Source organism: Oculina patagonica, chromosome 2 (assembly GCF_052425735.1).
Source record: "Oculina patagonica isolate OP01 chromosome 2, crgOcupat, whole genome shotgun sequence".
Classification (NCBI taxonomy): domain Eukaryota; kingdom Metazoa; phylum Cnidaria; class Anthozoa; order Scleractinia; family Oculinidae; genus Oculina; species Oculina patagonica.
In genome coordinates this window covers 31,815,275-31,828,835 of record NC_135759.1, presented here as the reverse complement: position 1 = coordinate 31,828,835, position 13,561 = coordinate 31,815,275, and the positions used below count along the sequence as shown (strand labels likewise).

Genomic DNA, 13,561 nt, shown 5'->3' with positions numbered 1-13,561 from the left:
GTGGGATATGAGAGCCGGTTGCATTCGCTTACTAAAAGGAGGCTTTCCCATAAATCCCGAATATATCACGCACAAAATTAATCAAGCAATCCAGTTTTTGCCGCAATCCGACCAACATGATCAACATCAGTTGTGCAACACAGACAATACGACGTAATCAAGGGCCGTACACTTGAACTAGCAAGAGACAAGACGAGGCAAGTGCCTCGTCTAGATTTTAACCTAAAACTGAATATTTTGATGGAAAAATAATCCCAAGTTGAACAAGCAAGAATTACCTTAAGAATCAATGTTGCAGAAAGAGTTTCAGGGCTTCTAGATTTCAATTTTTTAAGGGCATGTCCCAAACCCCCCTAGCATGGTCTTGCCTTGTCTATGGCAAATGTCTGGTTATGTCCCTGTAGTCAGTTTGATATCTTGTGCTTATCATCTCTTCCACTTCGTCCTGGGTCATTCCAGGGCGAAGTTGGTCCCCATACCTCAAATTACAATACATAGGGCAGAATATTACAGTCACAAAGAACAACAAATCAAAACTTTATTGATACCAGCTATCAGAGGATTTTTACGACAACACAAATTCATTTCCATTGCTGTCAGTCTAGCTCTATTAGCATTATACTACTTGCTAGGTAGCTTAAGGCAAACACAAAACGTACAGTACGTTCCTAATCTTAAAAAAGAACAACAAGATGACGCGGCAGCAATTAAGTCAGTCACAAGCTTTGTCTAGTCATAAATTTCATTGTCGGGTATAACTCGGTTTCATATTACACTACTTGTGTTTTTATAGTTTCCAGAAAGTACCTTTTCTCGTTGGGTTATGGGAAGGATTTGCCTGCACTAGGTCTTGGGGACCAGGCCGTCCTAAGATCTTTTACTTGCTAGCACTTGTTACAAGCAGGGACTTAGGACGAGCCTGTCAGTTAAAAAGTTAAGATGTAAAATCTTCAAGACCCGCGGCCATTTATTAACTTGAACGAACACAGCTATGCTTCTTTTATCAAGAAAGCACAAGACTATTGCACAGTTATGATAATATATGTCCCTTTGCAGTTTCCGTAACTGAAAATTCTCTTATGTAAAGCATGAATCAGCTGTAGTAATCATCAAACTCCAAATGATTTATTTGTCCACTTGTTCTGCCACCTTCTCGTAATGCTCTTCGTCCGACTCCTCTTGGGATCCAGTCTCTCCTTGCTCCTCGGCCTGCGCTTGCGCATCCTGTGCATTGGGAACCCACAGACCAGAGTCAACGCATTGCTTGAGGTAGCCTCTGGCTTCTGCTTCAGGCATTTTGCCAAGAACTTCTTGAAGCATCGGGATGTCTTTTTCTTCAAAGCACTTCTGAAGTTCCTGAAACCAACAGACATGTTCAATCAGATACTTTCGCATCTGTATTTTGTTTAGTTGTAGTGTCCACGTTGCAAATGAAGGCAGTTGTACTAAGTTGTTGCTTAAATAATTTTATATTGAAGTTCAAGGTGAAGACCATTCAACGATCAGTCAATCAAATCAAATAAAATCAATCGGTCGGTCGGTCGGTCGGTCGGTCGGTCGGTCGGCCGGTCCGTCAGTCAACTTTTAACACCCACAAGCAACATTCCCATTGTTTGCAACCCGACCAATCCCAATGCAAGTGGCGTGAGCCAGAAAGCATCCACGAACATGGTGGAGATAGCATGTGCTCTGTGGAGTGCTGTACATGTATCTCACACACGATCTACACTGGTTACACTTACTGGTGGTAATGATTCGAACACTTCCACAGGATCCAAACCTCCAGGACCCAGTCTCTTTTGCCGCTCCTCCTACAAAACAAACAAATAAAAGGATCAAGTAATTTCATTTTGTTCACTTCCATTTGTAAATCACAAGATCTAGTTTCCACTAAGCACACACAGTACTTTAATACTAGTTACTAGGTACTACCCTTGGTCTCAGCAAAAATGGCGAGAGAAATCTAAAGGCGATGCTACATGGGACAACTTGCAACAACGATTTTTCGCGCAACACCGCGTCAACTTTTCGTGGTATGTTAAACGAGTCAACTTTTCGCGCAACATCGTACAAAATGTACTTGGCAACATGCATGTAACACGAGACGATTTTAAGCGCAACGTCAACTCGCAACATTTCGCGTACCCGAGAAACGCGCGTCCAGGCCATGTTGAACAGAATTCTGGGAAGGTGTTGCGCGAAAAATCGACGGCGATCCTGCTACACGAGTCAACATTGTTGCGCAAAAAATCGTTGTTGCAAGTTGTCCCGTGTAAAACCACCTTAATAACGGTTCCCAATGCACAATGAAACACAAATCACTTCCTGATGCACAAAACTGATGTAAGGAAATACCAAGCGGGATTGCAATCAACTGGTAAGCTGAGTTTGCGGTATAACCTCACCTCCTCTGCTTCTTTGATAGCTTTATCAATCCTGGCCTGAGCTCTTTCCTTCACTCTTTGTAGGAATGACTGAAGTTCATCTTCGAACGCGTCCATGTATTCCTTGAAGTCTGTTTTAGCTTTCTTCATCCTGTGCGATGCAATGAAAGGAATTACAAGAGAGAAAGAGAGTACACGGTAGACGCACGGTACACGAAGGTACACGCACACACTGACATTTGTTTTTCCTTTGTAGACATTGAAGAAAGGCTGTGGTTGCTACTTTTTACAGCATCACTTACAACGTACTTATCAGTAGGCCTGTCAGATCTGTTATCAAAAGATTTTTCAGTTCTAATCTCAATGTCACCTCTTAATGTTACTATTAGTTGCAGGATAAGGAAACAGACAAAAGTCTCAGCAGTATCTGTTCTTGTCATACAAGAGCATTAATATGGATACATCAAATTGGTAGTTTTGATGCACGTGCCAAAAGCAACTTAATTCCAATAACACACATGACCCTTCCCCATTCCCTCCCCATTTTCCTCGCATTTTCTCGATTGTGCCTGTTATGCAGACCACAGTCAGGAAATGTCACTGATGTTACATACAGGGAGGGGGAAGTGTGGTGTGCACGATTGGAATTAAGTTGCTTTTGGTACTTGTAACCTAAAACTAACAGCCAAACCAATTTAGCGACCATATTCCTTGTATGGTATGGAAATCTGTTTGTATAAAGTAAAATTAATATACTTCATGCAGAATACCTCCACTGTCCCTGTGTATAGACACTACATGTACTTACTTTGTAAAGAAGGAATGAACAGTAGCTTGTGGACTGGCATCTAATGACTTGGCCAACTCCAATATGTACTGCATGATGATTGTCTGATGTGCAACTCGCTCCACCAGTGAATGTTTCTGTATCAACAACAAAACGACTTTAACATGAGGTAAATAAATTGGGCTGTCCTTCCCAGGGAAACAGGAGGGGAGATTGAGACGTGTGGCAAGAAAGCACTTGTCTCCACCTCTCCTCCCCTTGTCTGGAAAGGAAAGTCTAATCTCAACTTAAATGTGTTACATGTATGTCACATACGCATTTAAGCCAGAACAACCTTTAGACAAGCTACATTTGCTGAGGAAGGGGAAGAGAGAGAAGGAAAGGGCGGGGGGGGGGTGGAGGGCAAGGAGTGACTAAATAACAGATGCACAGAACTGATTGACTGGGGTAAGCTGATGCCAGTGAAACTCAGTTAGAGAATATTGCATTCTGACTAATATTTGTAATTTTTCGACAGAGACAAAAGCTGCACATAAAAGGGAATCTTCCCCACTCCCTTCCCGCTTTTCACCATTTTTTGCTCTCCCAGGAGTGCTTGTTCGATCACTTGCACATTTTGTTCACTCCACGGGTTTGGAAAGGGATCAGCTGCTACGCAGGCTAGTAGGTCTATTAATAGCTAATTCCAAGCAATACGAATTATATTCTGTCAGGTAGATGACATGGCAAAACAAAGTGCTTTCTCCGTACCAAAAAAAAAAATAAAGCACAAAAATATTACACATTTGAGATTTGTTAGCAATGTGTAAAATTCTTGGTAAACAACAAAAAAGGTAAAAAAAAACCCTTTGACAAAGAGAAAACGGTGCAACAGAATATATTAAGGCAATGTTAGCCATACAGGCTGCATGTTATGTATTCACAGAGTCAGAGTTTGCAGTCGTGTGGTATAGGATATGCCATACCTCTTGTACTTCTAAGTTAATACACCACAGAGCCAGGTAGTTTGCTGTGTCGTCACAGGCCAAGTGAGGATTTTTACGCAGATAATCTTCACTGTCATTGTAATCATACAGCATGCCATAATGTTCAATTTCTTTCTTGTACTTATCCATGAAGGCTTGCTACAAATAAAAAAAAAACACAAACTAATCAAGCTGCAAAAAGAACGCCTAATAAACACAGTCAACAGTGTTTCTTTTTCTCAGTGTTATTTTTTCTGCTTGAAAACGCCATGTGTAGAGAACTTAAAATACATGTAAGTTACAGATAGGTAAAATAACTTAAAGTGCTGTGCACCTTCCATGCAACCCCGTATTTATTGTGTCTTAAGTGGTAAATACAGGATTATTTACTAGTAATACCATGTTCAGGGGCACCCATGTCCTAGGTACATTTGAAACTATATCTGAGCTTAAAGATTGCCATTTCAAATAATAATGCCCAATATCGCTGGCATACTGTGAAACAAAAAATTAACATTATAAATTTACTTACAGATCTTTCAGCCTTCTCATCTTCTGTTAAATTTTCATCTGTTTTTCTTGGAGCATTGATAATCTTAGAATAAATAAATAATAATAATAATAATGTCTAATGCAGTTAACCTTCCTTCATGTGACAAACAGTTAAGACAGTATATGGTACATGTACATCCAACATAATTATACCTTAAAATGAGGTGTCCGACAAGACAAGATTACGTTTCCATTTCGATTCAGCAGTTTAAAGCACAAGAAAACAACAAAGCCAGAAAAATCCAAGGTTGACGTAGCTAAGTGGCCAATCTAATTGGTGTTACCGGTAATGCCAATTGTGATTATTGTAAACTAAAGAGGAGACCAATCCCTTCTGGGGCCAATCAAGGTGATTCCCTAGTATTGCATTGCGCATCCTTACTGCGCAGAATTTTACGTGAAATTAGTGCACGCACATAAACAAAATGGCGGCTTTTTCTATGCGGCTTGGCCCGCAAAAGAAAGAAATCGTCGTTTTTTTTCGTTTTTGAGTTGCTTGCTGTAATTGCACTGGACTATTTACAAACAGGCTGCAGGGATTTGTTATCACTTCTGATTTGATGTGACAATCTCCCTTGCTCAGTTGAAATTTATTTATAATAACTCTACAAGTTAGCATCTAAGTATGTAGGTGTGCTACACAACAAAAACTGATTCTAAACTCACTGTTCTGGTGAATCCTGCGTGGCTCAGTGTGTCCACATTCTTAGGAGCTTTCTGATGATAAAGTCCACATGTCAACCATTAGTTTAAAGTATTACCCCCAATCCACGTTTGAAAGTTCTAGACAAGTTCAGTCATTACCACAAAGCAAAAATGTAAAAGTAAATGGAATGTTACATGTAATTAACAGATATTTTTTGTTCTAAAAAAAAAGTCAGATTTGGGTTGGGAAGTTTGCTCAAGGTACATTACATTTAATTTGCTTCATCAGGAATCCATGCATGCCTGGATATACTTTTCTGCATGGAAATACATATTTGTGGACCCAAGAGGTGTTATTGATTCTGTAAGTGGTCTTAAATGAAGGGATAAAATCAGCCACAAAAATTCACATCCTTCTTAGATGTACCATCACATTTGTCAATTCAATATCCTCAGACACTGAAAAATAGCCAATAAAAGTCTCACCTTTTCTTTCTTAGATAACTCTTCATCTTCTTTTCTAAGCTCTTTCATCTGCAAAATGATTAATTAAAATGAATTCCATGTAGGTTGATACACACTAGATAGCATACTGAAGCTGTCACAGTATAATCACATGCATATGTACGTATACTGTGCAGTCATGCAGTAGCTATTTGATTTTCACAAAGGATGATAGACTAGCACAAGTAACACAGGGGCAGGCATTTAGAGAGGTAAGGTATTACTTTTAGTTCCAACTTTTAGTTGGAACAAAGTGACTTTTTTTATGGAACGATCTGACCGAAATAAAAGTTGGAACGATGTGACTTGGAACGAAGTAACCTTGGAACGATGTGACCGGATACCTTATTACTTCATTTAAAAAACATGCACAAAGTAGCAATCACCTTAATATTTTAGGAAAAATAAAGTTTTGGTAGCTTTAGCAGTACTGGAATATAATTGGATGCTAGTCTTAGCAGGGTTACCCCTGCCAGTATTAAAGGGACTATGTCACAGATTTTAACTGATTTCTGAGCCGCTAAAATTAACATTTGTGTCGCAAGAAACCTAAAGCTAATAGTCCATTTCCATTAAAAATTGCTATATTAGAGCACTGAAACTGTTAACAAGCATCTTTGGCTGCGGACGGCTTGGATGGAAATGGATTGCAATTTGATAAAGTTAGGCAAACGTTTTTAAGTTGTTTCCACGTGTCTTCGAAATATCGATTATAGGTATATACCCGTAAAAACTCGTGTATAAGCCGCACTTTTTTCCTGAAATTTTGGGCTCAAAATGGTGGGTGCGGCATATCTACATGACAATTGCTTTTGAGGGGTGAAAATTGCCTAGGCTGGGGTCAGAAAAAGCATTAAAAACATTGAGTAAATAAGCAATAAAGACAATATATCGTTAAAAGAGCATCCTTTTTAAAAGGTATTGGGATTTAAAGTTTCTTAAGTTTTTATTTTTTTTCTCAAAATCAAGCTTCAAAGTTGGGGGTGCGACTTATCTACGAGTGCGGAATGAATGAATGAAATACTTTATTAAAGTGTCTGAGGTATTTAGCTGAAAAAACTAATTGTGGACACTATTTACATTATTATATATCTAAGCTATTTATACACGAGCTATTTATACACGAGTCTTTTCTATCCACAAATTAGAGAACTTTATATATATTCCTTTAGATGTTCATAGATAATGTTTATTTAGGGTTTAGTTGCCTACCACTAATTTCAGAACAGTTTAGATCAAAAATCTGCGAAATCCTCGTGACATAGTCCCTTTAAATTTTCTGGTACTGGCTTTTATACAGGCACTTGGGTTAAGAACAGACGCTCTGAGAGTAATGTGTTCAACCAAGAACAGGATACAATGACCTTGGCCAGGACTCCAACAAAGACAACTCAAACTGGGGTCCAGCACCCTAACCATTTGTCCAACACATAGCCTCTACTAAAACTTTCATTTAAAATTCAGAATTAAGGTCAATATGAAATCTTTTGAGCAAAGGTATTTGATCATGGGCTAGGGATTCAGATATGTTTTTAAGGCAACATGTCAACATGGAATTCCTAGGGGTCCAATTCCCATTACTACATCCAAATCGATAGAAGTTTCTATTAATTTGTGGGGTCAGCAGTGGTAGCTGAGTTATACAGGTTTTTGGCCTGAGACCCCCTGCTACATGTATCTAAGCACTGATGTGACCTTTCGATACAATAGAATCATTGTTACCTTAACTAATACATTCAATAACTTATTTCAATTTCTCAGTATTGTGTGGCTCCAAAAAATGTCCATACTCCCCCCACAGAAGGGATTGGAAACTTTGAAGGACTGAGATGTATGAAGCTTAATTCATTTGGAACTTCTTTTTTTTTTTTTTTTTTTTTTTTTTTTTTTTTTTTTACAAAATATAGATCACTAACTTTACAAAAGGAGCTACTTTACAGTACAGCTTAGAAAGTGTGGAAAAATAGTTACAAAAATTACTCTACTTTATGAAGTCAATACTATTAACATTACAACACTTTCGAAACACTTAGGCTAACATTACAACACTTAGGCTAACAATGCAAAAAGAAATAACAAATAACATTGCCTATAATTGTTACCAGAAAGAAAAATGAACGATGTAGCGAGATACAAAAACAAAAGGAAACTAAATGTTTTGTAAAAAAATTCCATTTCTTTATATAGTTGTCGTATTTACCGGATTTGATAGCAATATGTTTTTCTAACGATAGTTTGTCGCGAACGAGGGATATGTACTCGTTAAACTGAACTTTATTTTTTTTGCCGGTGTTAAGGTATAAAAAGTATTTTCCTAATATAATAAGATGGTTTAGGGCTAAACAACCACGAGGAGAGTCCAATATACCATATAAGACATCTAAGTTCGAAAGATGGACTCCTTTTCTTCTATGAATATTGTACCAATCTTGAAAATCTACCCAGAAAGTTTTTGCTTGAGTGCACTCTATAAAAAGGTGCCAGATGGTATGGATTTCGGTAGGGCAAAAAGGACAAGTTGGGGAGTCAACTTTCTTCATCTTATGTAATAAGCTATTCGTAGGTAGGATGCGATGGATGATCTTGTACTGGAACATCATCATTTTGGTTTCTTTTGTAACGTTAAAAGGTAAAAGATAAACCTTACACAGATTGTTCTTTTCTACCCCATATTCAATAAGTTTCCTTTCTGCTGTGGGGGGAGATAACTTTTCTAGGGATAACAGTTTTTCATAGAGAGTTTTACAACTCAACGATTCGCTTATTAAATCAAGGGGTTTAATGGGTAGTTGGTTGTTAGAGTCTAAAAGCTTTTTCCACGAGCGAGGGAAAGCAGAAATGATGCTGTAATACTGTAGAAAATTAAACTTAGTCTTGAATTTTTCGCAAAGAGAATTAAAAGATAGAAAGCGATTTTTTTCTGTGTTAAGCAAGTCTGATATGTGCGTGACTCCAGCCCGATGCCAATGTGGAAAATAAATCGATTTTTTATTAACAATCAGAAACCTGTTGTTCCAGATTACTTGCTCTAGTACCTCAGATTTATTTTGTGGATCGGTCGCAGTGATTTTCTGCCAATGGGCTATGATGTCTTTGTAAAATCTTGGGAGGCGTTCACTTAGGCAAAGAAGCTTACAGTCATAGTTACACTGAAATAAGAAAGTGCCACCGACGTTGGCAAGGAAAGAGGCTGGGATATATTTCCATGGAGCGTCGTGGTCTGAACATAGGCGGTTTACCCAGTTTAATTTTAGAGCTTTGTCAAAAATGGCGAAATCTTTCATTTCTAAGCCACCTTCTTTTTTAGATTTTATCAGAGTCGACTTTTTGATTTTCGCAGGTTTGTGGCTCCATACAAAGTCGAAAGTCATTCTATTCACTTCTTCAGCGAATCGTGGTGGCGTTTCCATGGAGCTGCAGATGAATATGACTTTTGAAAGGGCTAGAGTTTTAACAATGTTTATTCTTCCATAAACAGAGATATCCCTTTGAGACCAAAAGTTTAAAGTCTTCTGTAATTTTGACAGCTTGTCGAAGAAGTTTCTCTGGTCTGACAGATTGTCATCGTACGAGAAGTGTGTACCTAGAGCATAGACAGGTTCATCTGTCATTAGAAGGGATTGGAAACTTTGAAGGACTGAGATGTATGAAGCTTAATTCATTTGGAACTTCTAGAGGAGTGGGGAGGTCTTTGGACAAATCCCTTTCATGGGGGAGGTATGGATAATTTTTGGAACTACACATTACCCAGGACTGGCCCTGGAATCCCATGCAAAAATGCCATTTTAAGCCAATGTGTACTTCCAGAAATGGCCATACTCCCCCCACAGAAGGGATTGGAAATTTCCTGGGGTGGGGGTCTCAAAGACCAAAAAATTTTAAAGAAATGTATGAAATTTAACTGGAATTTTCAGATGGGTTGGGGGTTCCTTTAAAAAATCCCTTCCGTGGGGGAGGTATGGATATTTTATGGAACTACACAATACAGTTCAGACTAGATGGACCCTGCATGGCAGAGAAGTGGCATGGCAAGGTTTGACCAGCCAAGACCAATAAGACCACCAATTCAAACTTGGTTAAGTCTGGCCTGCACTTGTCAGCTTTATTCATCCCCAAGGGTTTAGTCCTAGACACTTACAAGTCTTTATAATTTAGATCATTTCAATATCAAGAATTAAACAAACTCTTGTGCCAGGGAACCCTTAACAACAAATGTCGACAAAGTATTGGACAAGAGAAGAGAAGTGATAGCTCATGAGAAAACATATCATTAATCAGGAGTTGCAAGATGATGCTAACCTTTTTCTCTAATTCCTGCAAATCTTGCTTTAATTTCTCTTCTTTTGCTTTGTCCTTTGCTATTTCAGTATCCTTTAGTTTTTTTCTTGCTTGCTCAAGCTTTCTTTTATTTCTAGTAAGAAAAGGAAAATTATTTAATAATAACTTCCTTTTTCTTCTATTGAGCACATCACATTTATACTTCCTGGATATCAAAAACAATTTTAATGGTGTTGATCAATAATCTTTCACAAAAAATGGTTAGAATTCAATAGAATGGATACAAACTGAACTGGTAAACTTTAAGTATCTTATTGTTACTTATTTTCGCGGGACTTAATTTTCGCGATTTTCGCGATTTTCAAAAATCGCGAAGTTAAAGATCCGCAAAAAAAGGTTCTCGCGAAAAATCACAACGCAAATTTAAATACCATTCAATATAATTCGTTATGATTTATCAACATTGCCGTCAGTTTACAACATAATTATCTTTAAACTAGCTTTACTTTTGTTACAAAGGAACATGTCAAACTGTTTTAAGCCGGTTTCGTTTAGATATGTTTTTGTTCAGTGACATTGGAAACTATTGCTTTGGAAAATTCAAATCAGTTGTGCCAAATTTGAGACTTACTGTTTGTTAATGCAGACCAGTATTTTGACAATTTTCGCGAAATCACGTTCCTTTAACCCCTTGCCTACCAGAGCCAGACACACTAAGCAACCGGCGGCCATATTGAATTTTTAATGAGATTCTAAATTTGGCTAAGCAATGGCATCTTTTCAGATAAAATATTAAAGTACAACTAGATTAAGCATTTAAAATGAATTCCTCTCTCTTTTCCGCATTCTCTTATTGTACTGATGACTCGTACAGCTCCCAGTCGAACTCCTTGACCATGTGCATTTGGAGGTTCAATTTCTTCGATCGATCGAGGCTTCTTTTTCGCCACCTTCATCTTCTTTTTGTTCAGACTCTTCAGAATCACATAGCTTAAGTTCGCTGTGACTTAAATCGCTTACATCAGAGTCGCGATCGGCAAAAATTTCAGCAATAGCTTCATCTGTGTTGATTCTGCCTTCACGCACACATGCAGCCATTTTGTAAATTGTTCGAGCAAAAAGCAACTTTATTGGGTCAGCGGTATTTCGAAAGTAGTGCCAGACCTTTCTCAACAACTGGGGATGATTTCTTCAAGGCATCGCAAACAACCAGGCTTTCAGTGATGTCCTTTGGTTGAGGACGTATATATACGTCCTCGGTCGTTGCGAGACAACAGAGAGGACGTATATATACGTCCTTGGTAGGCAAGGGGTTAAACATATTTTTTTGGCCAGATCGCGAAATTTAAGTCCCGCGAAATATTCCCGTTCCATTTTCCTGCGAAAATAAGTAACAATAAGGTATTAAAAGTCAATGGACCCTACATACCGGTATCTATTTTATAATGGTTTAAAACTAAAGAAAACAAATTCAACACTAGGAAGCAAAACTGAAGAACAGATGGTCAAAACCAGGTATTTTTAAAAATGAATCATTAGTCATTTAGACGTGCATAATAATAATCTTTATTTAGAGTAAACATAACAAAAGTTATCAGTATGAGCTAAAAAAAGAGAAAAATACTCAGGGTTCTATTTTACATCTTGCTGTGTGGGAATCCAATGCTAAGATATTTAATGTAATTTACTTTTAAATTGCCCATTGGAGTCGACACTACTAACTTCTTGGGGTAGATTATTCCATTAAAGAGCCCCACTGCAGCAAACTTTGCTTGTAAAACATGTTCCATTCCAATGTCAGCGTTGAATGTCTCTGAAAAACTCTACTATTAATAGTGTTAAGAACTTACTCTGCAAGTTTTGCATCAAGCGCTTCTCTTTCTTTCTTCGATTCATCCATTCTCTCCACCCTTGCCTGGTGTCGCCATCTAAAAAGGCTAGGTGTGTCAATATTAGGGTGGGTGTCATCCTCATCATCACTGATCTAAAAAAGAAATTATATCATTTTAAGACTTCAAATAAAATTTCAAGGCAGTTTCTTTACATTCTGGCAAGTGCTGGTAACCTGAGCATTGAATTTGAACAAATGATGATGCACAATCCAATTTGATGTTACTGATTAAATCACAACTCACAAATTCAAAATGATATTAAAAAATCAAAATATGGTCTACTGATGATTTTAGTACAATATAATTATTATATAAACTGCAGTGGTATAGCAAGTGGTAGCAAATCGATAAAAATGGTATCTATACATGTGTGATATCAGTTTTGACCAATCAGCTCAGTTTGCCACATTTCAATGCTCAATGAGCAAAAGTTTATCGGATCGAAGTTTATTCGGATCTTCCTCAGCAATCTTCCAAAATCCTTGGAAGTCTTCAGAAAAGTTCGGAAATGTTCAGAATCATTCGTACGACCTTTGGACACTGAACATTTTGAAAATATTCGGAAATCTTTGGAAAATGGGTGGAAATCTTCGGATAATCGTCAAAAACATCAAAATTAGTAGGCTTATACAGAATAAAACATGATTGCCTGGATATATGAAATTTTCCTTCTTGTGTTCAAAACCGATATCTCACTCGTGAGCTATCAATTTGAACACTCGAACTAATAAATGTCAAATCTCCATGCAACCATGTATTATCCTCTATATTTTCCTAAAGATCTCCTTATGGATCATCCACTGCAGATGTACAGTCTAAAATATTTTAACCTGATGCATGGCTAAACATTTCAGTCTAAAATATCAGTTCTTATTTGTTGATTGCTATACATTTTTGATATTAATTTCTTTAGGCACCATTGATTTTTTAATTTTTGATTTAATTTAGCTCTGCTGAACTGCCAGGAAATTCCTGTATAAATTATTGGTTATATTAAAAAAATGTCAGTTCTGAGGATTTGGCGGGAGTCAATGCATTATAACAATTAAGCTTAATGTTCCTTTCAAAGTTCAAGTATTATTAAGTAGACCACTCTTGGGAAGCTTATAAGAAAGCACTAATGAGATATTTTGTTATCATAAAACAAAGAGGGTGCTCTGATGGTACGGCCGCAGGAAATTACTTTCTGAAGAAGTTTATATAAGCTTAAGCTCATGGAGAAATATTTATATATAAGTTCCTTATACCACTTGTTCCTATAGCTATTTATGAATCGACTAAAATTGAAATCAGCTGAAATTGTTTACGGGTCACAACAACAAAAACAGGTCAATTGATAGCAAAAGTATTCACAGAGCATGGATGACAAAAATACTTACTTCAATATGGTCCCATTTACTGTAATCCACCATATTTTTTGAATCGATATGGAGAACTTGACAAGAAAGAAAAGACCACAGTCTTTCCAAAATATGGCGAACCTTCTTCAAAATGACGACGGGCACCGAAAGAGGCTGGTGCCAAGTCTTTTTTCTAAGCGTGGCTGCTAAGCTA

General features: G+C 37.5%; 1 protein-coding gene across 1 annotated transcript; it reads right to left on the bottom strand.

Moving 5' to 3' along the window:
• Positions 1 to 518: 518 nt before the first annotated feature.
• Positions 519 to 13,512, bottom strand: LOC144644166 (hsp90 co-chaperone Cdc37-like). The gene is made up of 11 exons (XM_078503589.1): positions 13,387 to 13,512; positions 11,966 to 12,099; positions 10,137 to 10,248; positions 5,820 to 5,867; positions 5,355 to 5,405; positions 4,669 to 4,731; positions 4,137 to 4,295; positions 3,193 to 3,308; positions 2,406 to 2,535; positions 1,743 to 1,811; positions 519 to 1,356 (listed from the first exon to the last, which is right to left on the bottom strand). Exons 1-11 carry the CDS (start codon positions 13,417 to 13,419, stop codon positions 1,126 to 1,128), a joined length of 1,146 nt encoding a protein of 381 aa, XP_078359715.1. The 5' UTR covers positions 13,420 to 13,512; the 3' UTR covers positions 519 to 1,125.
• Between the last annotated feature and the right edge of the window lie 49 nt (positions 13,513 to 13,561).

Excerpts from the sequence above, each read along its gene's own strand:
- LOC144644166 (XM_078503589.1), bottom strand. The coding sequence starts at position 13,419 with ATGGTGGATTACAGTAAATGGGACCATATTGAA. Across the intron at positions 5,868-10,136 it reads TGCAGGAATTAGAGAAAAAG|ATGAAAGAGCTTAGAAAAGA; the intron begins GTTAGCATCATC and ends ATCATTTTGCAG. Across the intron at positions 1,812-2,405 it reads CTATCAAAGAAGCAGAGGAG|GAGGAGCGGCAAAAGAGACT; the intron begins GTGAGGTTATAC and ends TTTGTTTTGTAG.